This window comes from Aquarana catesbeiana, linkage group LG08 (genome assembly GCF_042186555.1).
Source record: "Aquarana catesbeiana isolate 2022-GZ linkage group LG08, ASM4218655v1, whole genome shotgun sequence".
Taxonomy (NCBI): Eukaryota; Metazoa; Chordata; class Amphibia; order Anura; family Ranidae; genus Aquarana; species Aquarana catesbeiana.
This window is the reverse complement of record NC_133331.1, coordinates 293140403-293160722: the sequence shown is the minus strand read 5'-3', so window position 1 is coordinate 293160722 and position 20320 is coordinate 293140403. Positions and strand designations below refer to the sequence as shown.

At 44.9% G+C, this 20320-nt stretch overlaps 2 protein-coding genes across 3 annotated transcripts in view; one reads left to right on the top strand and one right to left on the bottom strand.

Annotated features, from left to right (window-relative positions):
• Window positions 1-20320, top strand: part of LOC141104988 (uncharacterized) — a 443832-nt gene that overhangs the window by 248399 nt on the left and 175113 nt on the right. The window lies entirely within an intron of this gene.
• Window positions 603-20320, bottom strand: part of LOC141104768 (uncharacterized) — a 280800-nt gene continuing 261082 nt past the window's right edge. The window contains exons 1-7 of one of the 2 annotated variants that reach the window (XM_073594488.1): window positions 15354-15515; window positions 11617-11740; window positions 11403-11500; window positions 11107-11313; window positions 10829-11026; window positions 8750-8885; window positions 603-2518 (exon numbers count right to left, since the gene is read on the bottom strand). In XM_073594488.1, coding sequence (XP_073450589.1) covers window positions 843-2518; window positions 8750-8885; window positions 10829-11026; window positions 11107-11313; window positions 11403-11500; window positions 11617-11740; window positions 15354-15440 — 2526 coding nt within the window. In that variant the 5' untranslated portion in view covers window positions 15441-15515 and the 3' untranslated portion in view covers window positions 603-842. Of the gene's footprint in view, window positions 2519-8749; window positions 8886-10828; window positions 11027-11106; window positions 11314-11402; window positions 11501-11616; window positions 11741-15353; window positions 15516-20320 lie in introns of those variants that run through there. The other variant, XM_073594487.1, reaches the window with a different exon arrangement.

Here is a 20320-nt window from a genome sequence, read left to right as displayed (position 1 = left end):
CGTGACATAGAAAAGATGGGAGGGGGAGTTTCTCTATGTTAGATGTGATGTGAAAGTGAGGAAGAAAGATGATCTAGTGGTTGGAGGTGTGGTCGGTGTTCCAGAAACACAGCTTGACTCTTCACAAGACTGGGCTGTTTGTTTCCATGCTGATCCTCTTGTTTAGAGGGACACGTGACAAAGAAAAGATGGGAGGGGGGAGTTTCTCTATGTTAGATGTGATGTGAAAGTGAAGAAGAAAGATGATCTTGTGGCTGGAGGTGGTGATGGTGCAGAGGAGGAATTACGGGAGGAATGATAGATGGGTCTATGAACTGATGGACTTATCATTGGAGTCTACTACAGACGTCCTGAGATTTATGAGAAGGGGGAGAGTCGGCTGTTCTAACAACTTCAAGCCGGTAAAACCAAACTACTAAGACACAAGATTAAGACTAAAACTAAAACCTACAGGATGGGCCTTACTTGTAGTGTTAGAAAAAGGAATAAAGGAAAAGAAAAGAACATTTCATCATACAAATCTGAAGGCCGACTTTTATCAATCAAATTACCAAGAATATCATGAGTTTAAGAAAAAAAAATGTAATCTTCATCTTCAAATGTAATCTTCATTTTTTTTCATTTTAATATATTTGCAGTTTTATTACACAGATATAACATTTTACTTCAGCTAATGCCGCGTTGTCCACTTTCTCCCAGCAGGAGGCTCTCTCCAAGCAATGAAGATTCTTGTATAGGCTGATAACTACTGCACAGAAATGGCCAGTCCCACACTCAGGGCAGGAATACGGCTTCTCCCCCGTATAAGATCTTTAATGTCTGACAAGTTCTGATTTCCGTAGCTAACATTTCCCGCTCCCAGAACAGGGAAGCGGCTGTTTCTGCATACGGCATTTAATATGATGTCTAGCAACATCAGGCCACCATAAAAAACTTTTTCCACACTCAGGACAGCAATATGGCTTCTCGCCAGTGTGACACTTCTGATGTATATTAAGAGTGGACTTATGTGAAAAACATTTCCCGCATTTAGAGCAGGAATACGGCTTCTCCCTCGTGTGAGATTGTTGATGTCCATCAAGTTGAGATTTCAGTCTGTAAGATTTCCCGCACTCAGTGCAGGAATACGGCTTCTCCACCGCGTGAGATTTTTGATGTCTATTAAGATGAGATTTCTGTCTATAACATTTGCCGCACTTAGAGCAGCAATACGGCTTCTCCTCTGTGTGCACTCGCTGATGAGTAAAAAGCGAGTAATTAGTCGAAAAGCATTTTCCGCACTCAGTACAGAAATACGGCTTCTCACCTGTATGAGATCTTTGATGTACAGCAAGTGTTGATTTCATTATGAAACGTTTTCCGCACTCAGGACAGGAATACGGCTTCTCTCCCGTGTGATGTCTTTGATGTACAACAAGTCCTAATTTGCTTGAAAAACATTTTCCGCACTCAGTACAGGAATACTGCTTCTCCCCTGTGTGAGATCTTTGATGTTCAGCAAATGTTGATTTACTTATAAAACTTTTTCCGCACTCAGGACAGGAATACGGCCTCTCCCCTGTGTGATGCCTTTGATGTACAACAAGTCGTACATTGCTTGAAAAGCATTTCCCGCACTCAGTACAGGAATACGGCTTCTCACCTGTATGACATCTTTCATGTACAACAAGGTGTGATTTATTTATAAAACATTTTCCGCACTCAGCACAGGAATACAGACTCTCCCCTGTGTGAGATCTTTCATGTACAGCAAGTGCCAATTTGCTTGTAAAGCATTTCCCGCACTCGGGGCATGAATACGACCTCTCCCCTGTGTGAGATCTTTGATGTTTAGCAAGTGCCAATTTACTCATAAAACATTTTCCGCACTCAGGACAGGAATACGACCTCTCCCCTGTGTGAGACCTCTGATGTACAGCAAGTGCTAATTTGCTTGAAAGGCATTTCCCGCACTCAGGACATGAATACGGCTTCTCGCCTGTATGAGATCTTTGATGTGCAACAAGTTGCGCTTTCTCTGCAAAACACTTCCTGCACTCAGGGCAGGAATATGGCTTTTCACCCGTGTGCAATCTGTAATGGATGTCTAGTTTTGATTTATAAACAAATATTTTCCCGCACTCATGGCAAGAATACAACTTCTCCCCCGTGTGAGTTCTACGATGTATGGACAGATGTGCATTATATAGAAAACATTTCCCGCACTCAGGGCAGGAATGAAGCTTTCCACCCGTGTGAGATCTTTGATGTTCAGTAAGTCTTAATTCAGACGGAAAACTTTCCCCACAATCAGGATAGAAGAATTTCTCCTCCCCCTGAACTCCGGCACCATCCCTCACAGTACGAGGTTGCTCAGAGTCAGAGGGATTCCATGGTCTATCCACACTGTGAAGTCCACCATCCATAGTGGAGCTCATTGGCTTTTCTCCTCCACAATCTCCTGTGATGTCCTCATCTTCCATTTTACAACCCGGAGATAAAGTGAGACGATCCTTTGAGGGTTTCTCCATGGCGTGTCCTGGAAAAATATAAAAACATCATCAATAGATATGAGAGGGTTAGTTCACTTCCATCAAGATTCCATCTGGATCAGGTAGATATGAGTGAGCAGATGTTCTCTGTGGATGTCCCAACCAGCTGGGACTCTCCCCCCTCTTCAGTCAAAGGGCCTTTGGTCCTCCTCCCAGATCACTTCTACATTTACACAGCCTTGTCAGAAGAGCAGGAACCAATGGGGACTTGGAGGTCCATGCTCTTTACACAACCACAAGCCTAGGCACTGGGTCATGTGACCTCGGATAGACAAGAGGGTCAAAGTTCAGACTTGCAGACCCTTTACCATAGAACAAGTGACCATAGGCCTAGGCTTCTGGTGATATGCAGCACTGGAGGGAGCGAACAGCAGTATTTTCTATTGAAAATGATCTGTTTCCTTCTTTATGTTACTCCTTAGTTATCATCCCAACAAGACTGGTGATAGAGTTTTATGGTAACATTTAGCTATAAGTCTACTAGAAAAAGAAGAGGAACCAACCTAAGAAAGGCTCAATCTGTGTCATCATATTATTATATATGATTAATATAGCGCCAACAGTTTGCGCAGTGCTTTACAATGTATAGGGGGGACAGCACAATTACAGTTCAATACAGAAGGGACAGGAGGGCCCGACTCGTAGAGCTTACATTCTAAAAGGGAGGGGGTGGTGGTAGAACAGGTAATAGCTGCGGGGGATGGTCTGATGGAGGTGGCTCGGGGACAGTTCTTAGTTGGGTGTGGGATAGGCTTCCCTGAATAAATGGGTTTTCAGGGATCTCCTAAAGGTGAACAGGTTGGGGGCTGACCGGACATACCAGTTAGGGAGTTCCAAAGGATGGGAGAGGCTCTGGAGAAGTCCTGGAGGCGAGCATGAGAGGAGGTAACAAGGGAGCTAGAGAGCAGGAGGTCCTGGGAGAAGCGGAGAGGACAATTTGGGCGATATCTGCAGATAAGGTTGATGATGTAGCTGGGGGCGATGTTGTGGATGGTCTTGTATGTTGTGGTTAGAATTCTGAATTTTATACGGTGGGGGAGGGGAAGCCAGTGAAGGGATTGGCAGAGAGGAGCAGCATTTATTGGTCGGTTAGTGAGGAGTATGAGTCTGGCAGCAGCATTCATAATAGACTGAAGGGGGGATAGCCCAGGTAAAAGATCGGCCAGTGAGGAGAGAGTTGCAGTAGTCGAGGCGGGAAATAACCAAGGAGTGGATGAGTCACTTTGTGGTGGCCTTCGTTAGGAAGGGGGCAAATTCCAGAGATGTTGCGGAGGTTTAAAGCGGCAAGATTTAGCCAGCGATTGGATGTGGGGGCTGAAGGAGAGGTCAGAGTCGAGGATTACACCCAGTACCCTGGCATGTGTGGAGGGACCAATGGAATAAACTCAATTAGTGCGGCGCTAAATCAATACTACAATTTAATAAAAATTTATGAAAATTGGATATATGCAATCTCATAAAGTGCACTGTGTCCAACAAAGTGCAATAAATAACTGCTTATAGTGCAAAAATTCAATAAAATGTCCAAACATAAAGTGCAATGTGCTTGATACTCCACACGATGTCCTTCTGCACTCCAATCCATAACGTGAGAGTCTATTAGATATTATTTGAAGACCAATTTGTCAAAACGTGGTATCTTCACACTGCTCCACCTTTGCGCACACAGAATCCTTGTGCAACCCTCCACCAGGTGTACCCTCACCTTATAGGTTTAATTAAAGCGCTTATGATACAGATCAATCCACTGGGATATTCCTTCTGTTGTTCCTCCTTCCTACGGTCTGTGTTTTAACCACTTCCAGACCGCCCACCGTCGTTTTACGTCGCTACTTTGAAGGGGAATACCATTGTTATGGCAGCAGCTAGCTGCTATTCTCTTCTTCAGCTGGCAGTCCCCTTCAAGATAAAGGTGGTCTCTGCGGCGGATTCGCCACCAGATCACTTTTATCGGCGATGGGAGAGGGGCTCTAGGGTGCCCTCCGACGCTTACCGGAGCCATCGGTAGTGGCAGAGGCAATCGGGTCGAATCCTCGTGCAACCCTCCACCAGTTGTACCCTCACCTTATAGGCTTATGATACAGATCAATCCTCTGGGATATTCCTTCTGTTGTTCCTCCTTTCTATGGTCTGTTCTTTAACTCAGGTGCTGGATCAGCATATGGAGTACTCCTTCCTCTCCTTGATGATCTCTCTGGTGACATCTAGAATCTTCTTTTTATTTCTCTATTCTATCAGGGAGGGAGGTGGAGGCAAAATGTGATGGTCATATAATCTTCAGACTTTACAGGAGGCAAACTCTAAAACTCCTCTGCTGCTTCTTCCAGCAACGTCTCCTCTCTATTTCCTCCCAACCAGTTGAGTTGGGAAGGAAATAGAGAGGAGACGTTGCTGGAAAAAGCAGCAGAGGAGATCTAGAGTTTTCCTCCTGTGAAGTCTGGAGATCATATGACCACCTCCCCCTCCCTGATAGAATAGAGAAATAAAAAGAAGATTCTAGAAGTCACCAGAGAGTAGGTTGCCACCTCATCCCTTTAAACCCGAACACATGTTGTTTACACGGGTTCTGTGGCTGATTAAGGTGGTAATTAAACTCACTTGGTGTTTTATCTGCATTAAATTAGCCTCAGAACTTGTGTAATTCATATGTGTTCAGGTTTAAGGGGATGAGGTGGCAACCCTACCAGAGAGATCATCGAGGAGAGGAAGGAGTACTCCATATGCTGATCCAGCTTAAGGACCGAGTCTCTTTCTGAGATTTGGGGTTTACAAGTTAAAAACTGTTTTTTTTTTGCTAGAAAAATTACTTAGAACCCCCAAACATTATATATATATTTTTTCTAACAGAGAATAAATGGCGGTCGTTGTCACACCGTGTTTGCGCAGAGGTCTTACAAGATCACTTTTTTTGGGAAAAAATACACTTTTATGAATTAAAAAATAAGACAACAGTAAAGTTAGCCCAATTTTTTTTAATATTGTGAAAGATAATGTTACGCCGAGTAAATTGATACCCAGCATGTCACGCTTCAAAATTGTGCCCGCTCGTGGAATGGCGACAAACTTTTACCCTTAAAAATCTCCATAGGCGACGTTTAAAAAATTCTACAGGTTGCACGTTTTAAGTTACAGAGGAGGTCTAGGGCTAGAATTATTGCTCTCGCTCTACCGATCGACACGATACCTCACATGTGTGCTTTGACCACCGTTTTCATATGCGGGCGCTGCTCACGTATGCGTTCGCTTCTGCACGTGAGCTCGGCGGGACGGGGCGCCTTTAAATTTTTTTTACTATTTATTTTACCTTTTATTTTATTTTTTTTACACTGTTCTTTTCAACAAAAAAAAAATGGTGCCACTTTTATTCCTATTACAAGGGATGGAAACATCCCCTGTAATAGAAAAAAAGCATGACAGGTCCTCTTAAATATGAGATCTGGGGTCAAAAAGACCTCAGATCTCAAATTTACACTAAAATGCAAAAAAAAAAAAAAAGTAATGTCATTTGAAAAAAATAAAAAAATGTCTCTTTAAGAGCTATGGGCAGAAGTGACGTTTTGACGCCGCTTCACCCTGCAGTGGTATGGAGACGGGTGGGGGCCATCTTCCCCTCGTCTACATGCCAAGCCAGGGACAGGACCCGACCACCTCAGCCGCTACCGATGGCTCAGGTAAGCATCGGAAAGCACCGGAGAGTGGCGGGAGGGGAGGGGCCCTCTCCCGCCGCCGATAAAAGTGATCTTGCGGCGAATCCGCCGCAGAGACTGCTTTTATCTTGAAGCGGACCGCCCGCAGAAGAAGAGGATACCGAGTGTTATGGCAGCTAGCTGCTGCCATAGCAACGGTATGGCTCTTCAAAGCAGCGATGTAAAACGAAAGCGGGCGGTCCGGAAGTGGTTAAATAACAGACCATAGGAAGGAGGAACAACAGAAGGAACATCCCAGAGGATTGATCTGTATCATAAGCGCTTTAATTAAGCCTTAAGTGTTTTAGAGTTTTCCTCCTGTGAAGTCTGGAGGTCATATGACCATCACATTGCCTCCACCTCCCACCCTGATAGAATAGAGAAATAAAAAGAAGATTCTAGAAGTCACCAGAGAGATCATCGAGGAGAGGAAGAAGTACTCCACCATGTGCCCATCCAGCACCTGAGTTGAAGAACAGACCATAGGAAGGAGGAACAACATAAGGAATATCCCAGAGGATTGATCTGTAGCATAAGCCTATAAGGTGAGGGTACAACTGGTGGATCTGTATCATAAACGCTTTAATTAAGCCTATAAGGTGAGGGCACACCCGGTGGAGGGTTGCACAAGGATTCTGTGTGCACAAAGGTATATCTAATATCTAATAGACTCTCAAGTTATGGATTGAGTGCAGAAGGACACCGTGTGGAGTATCAAGCACATTGCACTTTATGTTTGGACATTTTATTGAATTTTTGCACTATAAGCAGTTAATTATTGCACGTTGTTAGACACAGTGCACTTTATGAGATTGCATACATATAATTTTCATTCATTTTTTATTAATTTGTAGTATTGATTTAGCGCTGCCTAATTGAGTTTTATTTTATTTATAGTGTCACATTAACAGGAAGTGTGGGGAATGTTGGCAGCTCTATTTGTGTTATACAGAGCAGCTCACAAGATTTTACACATATTCACTTTGGAGAGACCAATGGTTGTGCTGTTGATCTCAATGGTAAAGTCATGGAGAGGAGGATCGGGGAGGAGCAAATATAACAAACTCAGATTTAGAAAGATTAAGTTTAAGGAAGTGGTGTGACATCCATACCGATATGTCATTCAGTAAGTTTGAAATCCATGAGGGGATCGAGGGGGTGAGTTGAGGAGTGAAGAGATAGATCTGGGTGTCATCGCCGTAGAGGTGATATTGGAAGCCATGGGAGGTTATCAACTGGCCCAGGGAAGAGGTATAGAGCGAGAATAGGAGGGGCCCAAGGACGGAGCCTTGGGGTACCCCAACAGAAAGAGGAAGAGGAGCTGAGGAGATGGAGTTGTAAGTGACACTGAAAGTGCGCTGAGGTAGGAAGAGAACCAGGATAAAGCAGAATCACGGAGGCCAAGGGACTGGAGTTTATGGAGGAGGAGTGGGTGGTCAACTGTGTCAAAGGCAGTATGAGTATAGAGTACTGGCCGTTGGTTTTAGCACTTAGTAGGTAGTTGGTAAGTTTTAGTAGGGCAGTTTCAGTGGAGTGTTGTGGGGCGGAAGCCAGACCGTAGGGGATCGAGAAGGTTGTTGTCAGTGAGGCAGCAACCCATATGCCGCATACAGACGATCGCACATTCCGACAACAAAATCCTGGATTTATTTCCGACGGATGTTGGCTCAAACTTGTCTTGCATACACACGGTCGCACAAATGTTGTCGGAAATTCCGATCGCCAAGAACGCGGTGACGTACAACACGTACGACGAGCCGAGAAAAATGAAGTTCAATAGCCAGTTACGGCTCTTCTGCTTGATTCCGAGCATGCGTGGAATTTTGTGTGTCGGAATTGTGTACACACGATCGGAATTTACGTCTGATTTTGTTGTCGGAAAATTTGAGATCCAGCTCTCAAATTTTAATTGTCGGAAATTCCGATGGAAAATGTCTGATGGAGCCTACAGGCGGTCGGAATTTCCGACAACAAGCTCACATCGAACATTTGTTGTCGGAAATTCCAACCGTGTGTACACGGCAATACAGTCGTTGACAAGGCGTTCAATGAGCTTGGAGGCTAACGGGAGCAGGGAGATGGGTTTGGATGAGAGGCTTTTGAAGAGAGTGTTGTAGTAGGTTTGTTTGGCAGTGTGAAGACAGGAGTTGTATTTGAGAAGGGCAGATTTGTAGAGGGTGAATTCTTGCAGGGATTTAGATTTGCGCCACGCTTGCTCAAGAGCACGGCTGCGTCTCTTGAGACTTCTGGTGTCATCTGTTGAGACCTGGTTCTGCATGTAGAAAGAGGAGCAAGTGCGTCAAGGGAGGATGACAGTGTGTTGTTATAGAGATGGAAGTGGTTAGGTCTGGGCAGGGCTAGGAGTGACACACAACCTAATACTGCAAGCTGAACCCCAGGATGGGTATCAGTACAGGGAGGTGACCATTATCAACCTATTATTGGCTGATATCCCTCAGCTCCCTCCCTACTCTGGACCAATCAGTGTGCAGCAACAGAGCAGAGATAAGAGAAGAATATATTATGGGTCACCTGTGCTGATCTCTGTAGGAGTGTCCTCCTCTATGAATGTCCTCGTCATTCCAGCCTCCTCCGTATATTGCTGATCATCCCTCACAAACGTCTCTTCTACTTCACCCTCAATTCTCATGTTCATCAGATCTTCACCCTAAACCAACAGAATGGCAGCAAAAGAAAAGGTTTTCATACTTTCTGTATTCAGAATCAGTCAAGGTATACTGCCGCCTACTGGAGGTTGAGATACTTGGAATCAGAAAAATTGTAAGCCTGCCCCCATATAACTCCTCCTCTACTCAGCACGCCTTAGTTTTGTGGAAAAGCAGTACCAAGGCCAAGAGCATAAATCACAAAGGTTTGGGACCTGTGTCCCTCAATGGACTCCAAGAATCAGATTTTATGGTAAGTACAAAAAGATAATTTCCTTTCTTGTCCATTGAGGGACGCAGGAAGGCAGAAACAATCAGGACATCCATAAGCAGTCCAACCAAGCCATGGACAACAGCCAGTGGTAGGCCCAAAAAGGAGTGGGAATTATCAGAAAGAATAACCCCCAAATCTGAACCAGATGAGACAAAGTGCCCAGCAAGACAGGGCAAGCTGCCAATGACCAATGGAAGGCCACAGAGAGTCAACCAGGACAGAAACGATCACTGCCAAGGGCGATGACTCCACCCGAAGGAACACTGAGCCTCAATCAGCAAGAGGCTGTGAAACCAAAAACCCATCAAAACTGATGGAACTATAGAACTACCTGAGAGGAGGAGTCCAACAACACAATGTGGTTAACAGTTAGAAATTTTAGGGATGATCGAGAGGAACCTCTTTACACTAGGTCCCCTCTCACTCCCACTCAACTAACCTAATAGGTTGTCCCCAACCTACCTGAATTTTTTTTCATAAGTCATTATTGTTCACCCTACTGACAAACACTGTACTATTCCCAGTAATAACTTTGACGACTTATAACATTGGATTGTACTGCAATTTTGACATTCTACAAATGTATTCCTACTGTGCAATATATATTTTGCATACAATAAACTTTGATTTTGGAAAAAAAAATTCTCAGGCAAAAGTCCCCAGAAGAGCAGCTGCCTAACCATAGTATACAACATGATTCTAAGAATAAGCCCTCCCAGTCCAGTGAAACCTCCATAACTAGGATGAGCAAGGCTGACACATCACGGGTGGGCGTGGTAATGTGTTTTAGGGCAGGTAGGAACACCCCTTTGTCAAACCAAAAAGGACTAAAAAAACAAAACAAAAATGACTCTTCGGTTTGATAAAGGGGCAGTCCTACCTGCCATGAAAAGTGGTATTATGCCCACCCACGTGTCGTGTGAGGTCAACTCATTCGATCCCAGCCAAGGAGACGTCCCAGAAGACCTGCATCTCACCGCTGCCTGCTTGCGCTTCAAGGTGGACAACAGTGACCACACGCTGGCAGCTTCCTTGCAAAGCTCTAAAGCCCTCCAGCCGTGTCCATGCTGACCTCTGCAACACATGTTGCTTAACCCTCTCCATCCTGTGAGTGCATTTTTATCCCTTCGTTATCTGTTTAACTCTCTCCATCCTGTGAGTGCATTTTTATCCCTTCGTTATCTGTTTAACTCTCTCCATCCTGTGAGTGCATTTTTATCCCTTCGTTAGCTGTTTAACTCTCTCCATCCTGTGAGTGCATTTTTATCCCTTCGTTATCTGTTTAACTCTCTCCATCCTGTGAGTGCATTTTTATCCCTTTGTTAGCTGTTTATCCCTCTCCATCCTGTGAGTGCATTTTTATCCCTTCGTTATCTGCTTAACCCTCTCCATCCTTTGAGTGCATTTTTATCATTTCCTTATCTACATTTTGATCACCCTCTACACTTGGAAGATGGCACCCTTGTCTGCTTGTTTGTTCTTAGGTTTTCTGAAGACCTTGTCTAAGGAGCTACACACATCTACAGTGCTCTCAAAGAGACTCTTAAAGAGATCTCCACCCAACTTTCCATCCTAACCCTAAACTCCCCTGTATTTAAAAACAATGCCATAGCTTTTCCCGTATTCTGCTTGTCTATAAATCATAGCTACCAAATATCATTCATTATCTACCTGATAAAGTTTTGCGTAGTTGTGATCTTTCTGTGTGGAATCCCTGGAATACAGAGGATGGGGACATCTCTCTGGTGGGTTTCTGTAGCTGGATGACCCCACCATGTTGGTCTGGAACAGGTATTTGAGAAACACCGACTCCTCCATCACCCCATCAGCCTCCTCACACTCTTCTTTTACAACAATATTGTTTTCACCCTGAATATACAATAAAACATTCACTGTAACAAACATGCTTGTGAATAAATTATAACTACCAATAATTGTTAATATTCTACCTGATAATGTTTTGCGTAGTTGTGATCTTCCTGTGTAGATTCCCGGGAATACAGAGGACGGGGACATCTCTCTGGTGGGTTCCTGTCATTAGGTGGCTTCATCATATCCTTGTGTCCTTCAGAAAGATTTTCCATCACACCATACTCCTCATCCTCCTCTTTATACTCTTCTTTAACCTCAACTTTAGAATCTCTCAGGTTTCCACTCTGAATATATAATAAAAATGACATCAATTGTAACAATGCAGATAATGTACAGATCCTAATGATACTACCAGTGATTGTTCCTCATCTACCTGATGATGGTGGGGGATGGTGTGACCTTCCTGTGTGGAATCCCGGTAATACAGAGGACGGGGACATCTCTCTGGTGGGTTCCCATTACTGGATCCATCTGTAGGAAACACACACACTGACTGAATACATTGTTTCTATGTGTTTATCAGATGATGGGGGATCTAGGTGGACCCTCCGTACTGCTCTCTCCTTTACAATAAAGTCTCCTCTTACCCGGTGATGTGAGGGGCGGTTGATTGTCCATCATGACGTCCTTGTAGAGATCCTTGTGTCCTTCTAAATACTCCCACTCCTCCATGGAGAAATAGACAGTGACATCCTGACACCTTATAGGAACCTGACACACACAATGATACAGTCACCATCCAGACACATCCCTTGTCTGTTACTGGATAATGTCCCAGAATTCCCAGCACCGCTCACCTGTCAAGAGGTTAGTCATCTTTTTGCTGACTTAGACAACTTTTTTTTTGTTATAGTTCAAAATGTATTATTGTGAAGCTATTACTAGAGTAATTTGTGTTCTTTTTCGGTAGTGGAAGTTGTTTGTATCTTCTACTTGCCCTGTATCATCACTTTCGACCACTGGACTCCTGATTTGTGCAAAGCTTTGTCTGGGCTTTACTTCTTGGTTGCCTGGATAGCTGGGGGACTGGCTGTGGTTGGCACTCCTAGACCTGTTACCAGAGGTTAGTGTGTTCTGTCTTTTTGCTTTACTTGCATTCATTCAGATGAAGACCAAATGCTGGATAAAGTCTTCTTCAGAAGCCAACTCCTCACAGGTTGTTGTGCTCTTTGCCTTCTCCCCTTCAGAGCTCTGTGATTTTCAAGCCTCATTACCTCAACCCCACTACTCCGTCTATATACTGTGTCCCTGTACCGTGTCCTGTAGTGACATGAAGATCAACAGGAGGAACCACAGAGCTCTTAGTTAAGCTGAGTCAACTTTTGTTGTGTTCTAGCAATCGATTGACTGCTAGGACCGCCCTTCATCCTAACAGCCAATCACCTGCTGGGACACTTGAAAAGTTAAAGGGGTTGTAAAGGTAAAAATTTTTTCACCTTAATGCATTCTATGCATTAAGGTGAAAAAACTTCTGACAATACCGCCGCCCCCAGCCCCCCCGTTTTACTTACCTGACGCCTCGAAAGTCAGCTTCGCGTTCCCGACATCTATTCCTCCGCTCACCCTGGCCGCTGATTGGCTACAGTGGATGGATTGGATGCAGCGCAGCCATTGGCTCGCGCTGCTGTCAATCACATCCAATGACGCGGCGCGCTGGGGGGCGGGGCCGAGTGATACAGTGAGCGGCTATCACGGGAGCATGCCCGCAAGCACTAACCACCATGCGAGGGAGCTCGCATTAAGGTGGTTAGTTCTTGCCGGGAGGAGCTGAAACAGCCGCCGAGGGACCCCAGAAGAGCAGGTTCGGGGCCACTCTGTGCAGAACGAGCTGCACAGTGAAGGTAAGTATAACATGTTTGTTATTTTTTAAAAAAAAAAAATTTTACCTTTACAACCCCTTTAACTCCGGCAGCTCCCGCCCTCTATCCAAAGCTGCTTTGTCTCCTGCTCTCTGTCTAGCATTGTTCTGCAGCTGCCTCCTGCTCTGTTGTGATGACAGCAGCAGTGGCTGAGGTGAAGAATCAGTTTCTAAGTGGCGGTCCAGATGGGACAGTGACTGTGTCCCTTTACTGTGTCCTGTAGTGATAAGGAGATCAGTTAGAGGTACCACAGAGCTCTGTGGAGGATCAGGAGATCGGCAATCCCTGGTGGTGGTGTCAGTTTCCTGAAGAAGACTTCAGCCAGCATTGGAGCTCCATGTTTCTCTACTGTGTCTCTCTATCATGTCCTGTACATTGTCCTGTAGTGATGAGGAGATCATCAGGAGGAACCACAGAGCTCTGTGGAGGACCAGGATATTGGTACTCCCCGGTTGTGTCGGTTCCGGAAGAGGACTTCAGTCGGAATTAGAGCTCCATGTTTCTGTACTGTGTCTCTCTATCGTGTCCCATACCCTGTCGAGTACGGTGTCCTGTAGTGATGAGGAGATCATCAGGAGGAACCACAGAGCTTTGTGGAGGACCAGGATATTGGTATTCCCCGGTCATGTCGGTTCCTGAAGAGGACTTCAGCCGGCATTGGAGCTCCATGTTTCTGTACTGTGTCTCTCTATCATGTCCCATAACCTGTCCTATATGGTGTTCTGTAGTGATGAGGAGATCATCAGGAGGAATCACAGAGCTCTGTGGAGGACCAGGATATTGGTACTCCCCGGTCATGTCGGTTCCTGAAGAGGACTTCAGCCGGAGTTGGAGCTCAGTGTTTCTATACTGTGTCCCTGTACCTTTTTTTCTGTGTCTCATACTTTGTCCCTTATTGACAAGGTTTGTTTCATTCCAAATAAATATTCAGACAAATTTTTTGTTATTCTGAGATTTGGATATATCCAAATACCCGAATTACAGTATAAACAAAGTCTACCGAATACTCCGATTAACGAAGCGTGATTCGTCCAAACTGCCAAAATTCGAATTAAAATTTTACATTGAATCCCAGTAGAATTCAAACTGTAAACATATTTCTGAAATCAAAGATTGTGGGTGTTATTATAGTACCATTTCGAAATAATGCTGTTTTTGTTAATCCAAAGGTGATTTAAAGAGTTGCAATCGTTGGATGAAGGTTTTTCTTTTGTTTGTTCACTTTGGTACATTCCAATGGAAAAAAATAAAATAAAAATCAAAATTTTTTAATTTGACCGATTCAAAATTTAACGATTCGAATGTTTCGAATCAAAAAAAAAAACAGAGATTGGAAAATTCGGATCGTTAAATTTTGAATCGGTCAAATTAAAAAATTTTGATTTTTATTTTATTTTTTTCCATTGGAATGTACCAAAGTGAACAAACAAAAGAAAAATCTTCATCCAACGATTGCAACTCTTTAAATCACCTTTGGATTAACAAAAACAGCATTATTTCGAAATACATAAAACAAATTCTGAATGCGAACTGAACAAATCAACCGATTTTAAACAAAACGAAAAAACTAGATTAACGAATCTAAACAAAATAAATTTTTTCGTCATGCACATGTCTAGTCCTGTAGCGATGAGGAGATCATCAGGAGGAACCATGGAGCTCTGTGGAAGACCAGGAGATACTGTAGGCACATTCTAGTGATGTCTCTTTCCTGAAGAAGACTTCAGTTGGCATCGGAGCTCCGTTCAGAGCGGTAAGAATTTACCTTTACAGGGAAAACTTCTATTTGGGTTTAACGTTTGGTCAAACTTTTCCGAGTTACATCATTAGTATTTTTAGTTCAATACGTGAAATCATCTGTAATCTGAGGAAATACTGAGCCTGGGTTCAGACTATTGCGATGCTGGAACCAGCACGACTCCAGTTGCAGTTCCCGCATCGCATGTCCCTTGCAGACGGTTCACACTGCCCTCTGCGAACCGCTGCGGGTGTCAGATCAGTGGTGCGCCAAGGGCAGGAGAGTTCCCGGAGCCGGTAAAGGCCTAGGCTGGGTTATATCCACAAGTGCAAGTGACCTCCTGTAACGAGAGGTCCACATCACTTGCCATTAAGATTCATCATCAAAACACTTGTGGAATTCTTTTTTTTTTTTTTAATACAACTCTATAAGTTATATCGTCAATGCAAAGTTATTGACACCCCCAGATCGGTTCACAGATCGCAGTGCGGACTGTGAATTCGGACAGGAATCCGATCGCGTGGGTGGGAACACCCATGTGATCTGATTCCAGTGCAGGGGAAAAAAAGGTTCCTGCACCTTTTTCGTGCAAATCCAATACGAGTTCAGCCGTACAACTGTACATCAGACTGGAAAGAGGGACATTTATCGGGCAAAGATGGACAGAGGGATTTAGTTCCTAATAATAGACAGTGATGAGAGATACGATAAAATAATATCTTAATACCTCCTCTGCTGCCAGTTCCAGCAATGTCTTCTCTCGAAATCTTGCTATCTCACCTCTCGCCCAGATCTTTCTATTTATATCTGACATCACTTCCTGTCTCTACCTGACATCACTTCCTGTCTTCCATAGAGACTTCCTGTCTGGGTAGAAGTGAGAAGATCACCACCTTATGGATCTCAGAGGAACTGCAGCCCCGAGAAACGTCTTTTAGTGAGTGTCAGTGTGAGTGTATCTACAGATTCTCCTCGTTTAACGACTTACCTGTTTAATGACTACTTGGACTTACAAGCAGCTCTCCCCAACCTAACAACGCTCTATAATCATTGTATTGTACAGTACAGTACACAATTTTCATTTTTGTTCTGTACTTATGCAAATTAACCACTTAAAGACCGAGCCTCTTTCTGAGATTTGTTGTTTACAAGTTAAAAACAGTTTTGTTTGCTAGAAAATTACTTAGAACCACCAAACATTAAACATTTTTTTTCTAACACCCTAGAGAATAAAATGGCAGTCCTGGCAATACTTTCTGTCACAACGTATTTGCGCAGCGGTCTTACGAGCGCACTTTTTTTTGGAAAAGATACACATTTTTTAATTGAAAAAAAAAAAAACAGTAAAGTTAGCCCAATTTTTTTTTATATTGTGAAAGATAATGTCACGCCGAGTAAATTGATACCCAACATGTCACGATCAAAATTGCACCCGCTCGTGGAATGGCAACAAACTTCTACCCTTAAAAATATCCGTAGGTGACGTTTAAAAAATTCTACAGGTTGCATGTTTTGAGTTAGGCCCCTTTCACACTGGAGCGGTTTTCAGGCGGTATTGCGCTAAAAATACCGCCTGAAAACCGCCCCTAAACAGCCTCCGCTGTTTGTTCAGTGTGAAAGCCCGAGGGCTTTCACACTGAAGCGGTGCGCTCGCAGGACGGTAAAAAAAGTCCTGCGAGCCGCTTCTTCGGAGCGGGGAAGGAGCGGTGTATTCACCGCTCCTAAACCGCTCCTGCCCATTGAAATCAATGGGACAGCGCGGCTATACCGCGGTAATACCACGGCTATAGCCGCGCTGTACGAGCGGATTTAACCCTTTTTCGGCCGCCAGCGGGGGTTAAAACCGAACCACTAGCGGCCGAATACCGCTGCAAGAACGACGGTACAGCAGCGCTAAAAATAGCGCTGTTGTACCGCCGACGCCCCCACCGCCCCAGTGTGAAAGGGGCCTTACAGAGGAGGTCTAGGGCTATAATTATTGCTCTCACTCTGCCGATCGTGGCAATACCTCACATGTGTGGTTTGAACACCGTTTTCATATTTGGGCGCTACTCACATATGCTTTCGCTTCTGCACGCGAGCACGGCGGGACGGGGCGCATTTAAAAAAAAATTTTTTTCTTATTTATTTTACCTTTTATTTTTTTATTTTTACGCAGTTTTTTTTTTAAAATTGTGTCACTTTTATTCCTACTACAAGGAATGTAAACATCCCTTGTAATAGAAAAAAAGCATGACAGGACCTATTAAATATGAGATCTGGGGTGAAAAAGAGGGCACCGGAGCGCGACGGGAGGGGGGGCTCTGGGGGAGTGAGAAGATTGGAAGAGCTCAGGGGATCCAGTGGCAGTGGGTCACTAAGTCTAATGCCGCGTACACACGGTCGGACTTTTCGTCTACAAAAGTCCGACAGCCTGTCCGACAGACTTCCGGCGGACTTTCGGCGGACTTGCAGCAGACTTTCTAACGAACGGACTTGCCTACACACGACCACACAAAAGTCCGACGGATTCGTACGTGATGACGTACACCGGACTAAAATAAGGAAGTTCATAGCCAGTAGCCAATAGCTGCCCTAGCATGGGTTTTTGTCCGTCGGACTAGCATACAGACGAGCGGATTTCGGGGTCCGTCGTAGTTACGACGTAAAGATTTGAAGCATGTTTCAAATCTAAAGTCCGTCGGATTTGAGGCTGAAAAAGTCTGCTGAAAGTCCGGAGAAGCCCACACACGATCGGATTACCAGCCAGCTTTAGTCCGTCGGCGTCCGTTGGACTTTTGTAGACGAAAAGTCCGACCGTGTGTACGCGGCATAAGTGAAAGACTGGGAGCTTAGTCGAGTAAAGATCTACAATAGGAGATTGAAGAGGAAGTAAAGGAGTTCCTTGCAACCTTTGTTAGAAACTGTTACAAGATTGTTGCCATAGGAGACAGCGGTCCTACTCACGCATATGTGGTGTCTAGCTGGATGCCTTTCCCTGCGTGGCTGTCCACCTATAGAAGTCTCGGAGTCTGCCAATTAACATTGCATCTACTTAAGGGTGTCCTGGCCCTAACCCTCTCTCCCCCAGTTCTTTTCAAGAGAAAATAAATCTCTTTGCATTCAAGTGTCTGGCATCCATCAATCTACCTTGCATTACACCCACCATGCCTTGTAACCCACTCTACACAGAAAGATGTCAGCTGTCCCTAACACACCATTAGTCCTCTGGGGGCCCGGGACCTCGCTACAGGGTTTTTGTCAGGATCTGGATCTGAACCTGCAACCTCTGTGGTGTCTGCCTATGGATCTTCTCGCTGTACCACCGGGGATTCAGGACAGCTCCTTGCCTGATTCCTTGGACAATCCTACTTTGTATCTTGTTTCTGGTAAATGTTAAACCCTTTTGCTCCTCCCATGAACTGCCTGATTTAAGCCATGTCTCTGCACTTCCTGTTTGCAAGATTATTGTGCTTGCTCCGGCCAATATCTTGCTCCTTGGCATCACTGCTGCTGTTCATACCTTTGCTACCACTCTTTATCGACCCTTGGCTTGTTCATCGACTTTGCTTATAATTGACCCCGTCCAGGTACTATTTGTTATTGACCTTTTGGCTTATCATGTACCTGGTTGGAGGCCAAGTGGAGAGAGGGGTTCATTTGCAGCTAAGCTCCAAGCACCCTTGAAGGTGAGAACGGGAAGTGCAAGGCTTGAAGAAGCACGGGTCGCCTGCTGCGAACTGCTGGTGAAGAAGTCTAGGCTGAAGTGTACTGGAGAAGACATCCAGGTAGGCAGCATTGTTGCCCTAGGCAGATGAAGCAGGTCTGGGGCAGTGGCTGGAGGAAGATGGAGCCCAAGGTAAGTAGCAGGTAACTGGTAGAGCGGAAGCCAGGAGAGTGGTCAGGACAAGCCAAGGTTAGGTACTGGGTTTGGATTTCAGAACGAAGGCGTAGCTAGGAGGGTAAGCCAGAGTCATACAAAGAAGCAAGTCCGTGCGAAACCACAGGGTAGGCAGAAGCCAATTCAGTAACGGAGAATCCACAGACACAGGGGTTCACAGGAACAAACACTCTGGAGAGCTGAAGATCAACCAGCAATCTCTGAAGGCAGCTAACTCTCTTTTAAAGGTCGTATGGCACCAATTCTGGGTAGGAGTGTGCGCAAGCAACTTCTGAGGTTTTGTATCTTGATTTGGCTTCTAAGGTCCTGTGTCCCAATTCAGCTTCTGAGATCCTGCAGTCTTAATCCACTGGAAAAGTTCTAGTTGAAGCTTTTTGTGACCTAGTAATCACTGCGATTCCAGATATGGTAGGGGACTCGAGCAAGGTAACCAGGTGGAACTTGTCAAAAACTATGTGTGTGTTTTTTCTGTTTATATTTGTAACATGTGGCCTGGTATGGTATAGAAGGGGGAGGGAGGTACATGCCCCCCCCCACCCGGCCAGCCAGTCTGCATGGGCAGGTAGGGGTCTAGTATTTTTTTTTAGGGTAAGCCATGCTTTTTTCTCTTGATTTTTTACATGGGGTTCACCCTAAACCAAAAGGTCTTGTACGGAATACAGGGAGACCCACTGCAGTTTTTATGGGGCCACCCATAATTCATACGACCTTGTATGAATTATGGGTGGCACCCCATGTTTTTTTGGTTTCTTTTAGGCCACTTTCATACCTACAGACCGATCAGGTCCGCCTGTCTGTTTTTCAGGCAGATGCAATTGGACCACCCATTGTTCTTTATGGAGCGGCAGATGTCAGCGGACACCCGCCGGCATCCGATCCCATCCGGTCCATTAAAAACAGATGGATGGGGATCCGTTCCACATCCATCCAGGGGATTGGATCAAATCACAGCCAGAAGGAAATGGACAGACAAACCCTTTCCATCTGACCGCCCCATAGAGAACTGCTATGCAGAGCGGACACTGCCCTGTAGTCGCTTAGCAGGCGAATCTGCTTGACGGATTCCGGTGTGTCTAAAAGGGCCCTTCACCATCTCCGGCTCCTTTTCTTACGTTGCCAGGGATCCTAGAAAAGGGTCTGTTATAGATGTTAATAGGGAATCCCACAAAAAAAAATGGTGTCAAGGTTCCCCCATAGTTCATACCAGGCCTTTCAGATCTGGTGTGAATTTTAAGAGGGACCTTATGTAAAAGAAAAAAAAAGCATGAGAACCCCCCCCCCCCATATCAAACTCTTGGGATCTGGTATACATTTAAGAGGAAACCCCATGCAAAATTAAAATTTAAGGAAAAAAAAAGTCCACCCCTAACCAGACTTTTACCCAAAAATGCAGTCTGGCTAGCTAGGTAAGGGGGGGGAGGGTGGTGTTAGAGTATGAAACCCCCCCCCCCAAACCATACCAGGCCACATGCCCTAAACATGGGGGTTACCTTGCTCCCATGTTGATGAGGACAAGGGCCTTTTACCCACAACCCTGGCAAAGTGTTTTTGAGGTTCTGCGTGCGGGAAACTGAAGACACAAGATTAAAGTGGACCTTCAGCTTCCCAAGCATGATCCCACCTCTGCACCCCTCTTCCCATCCTTTGCAACAGTAGAGCTTTTTTTTTTTTCCTAAATATCCGCCCCACCTTCCCATGCACATCACTCACCTTAGGTGAATGATGTACACACTGCCTGCGTCACATATCCCAGGAGGCATAGACTCTCATTGAGGAAAGGAGGAGGGGGGCGGGCCTGTCAGCGTGTCATTGGG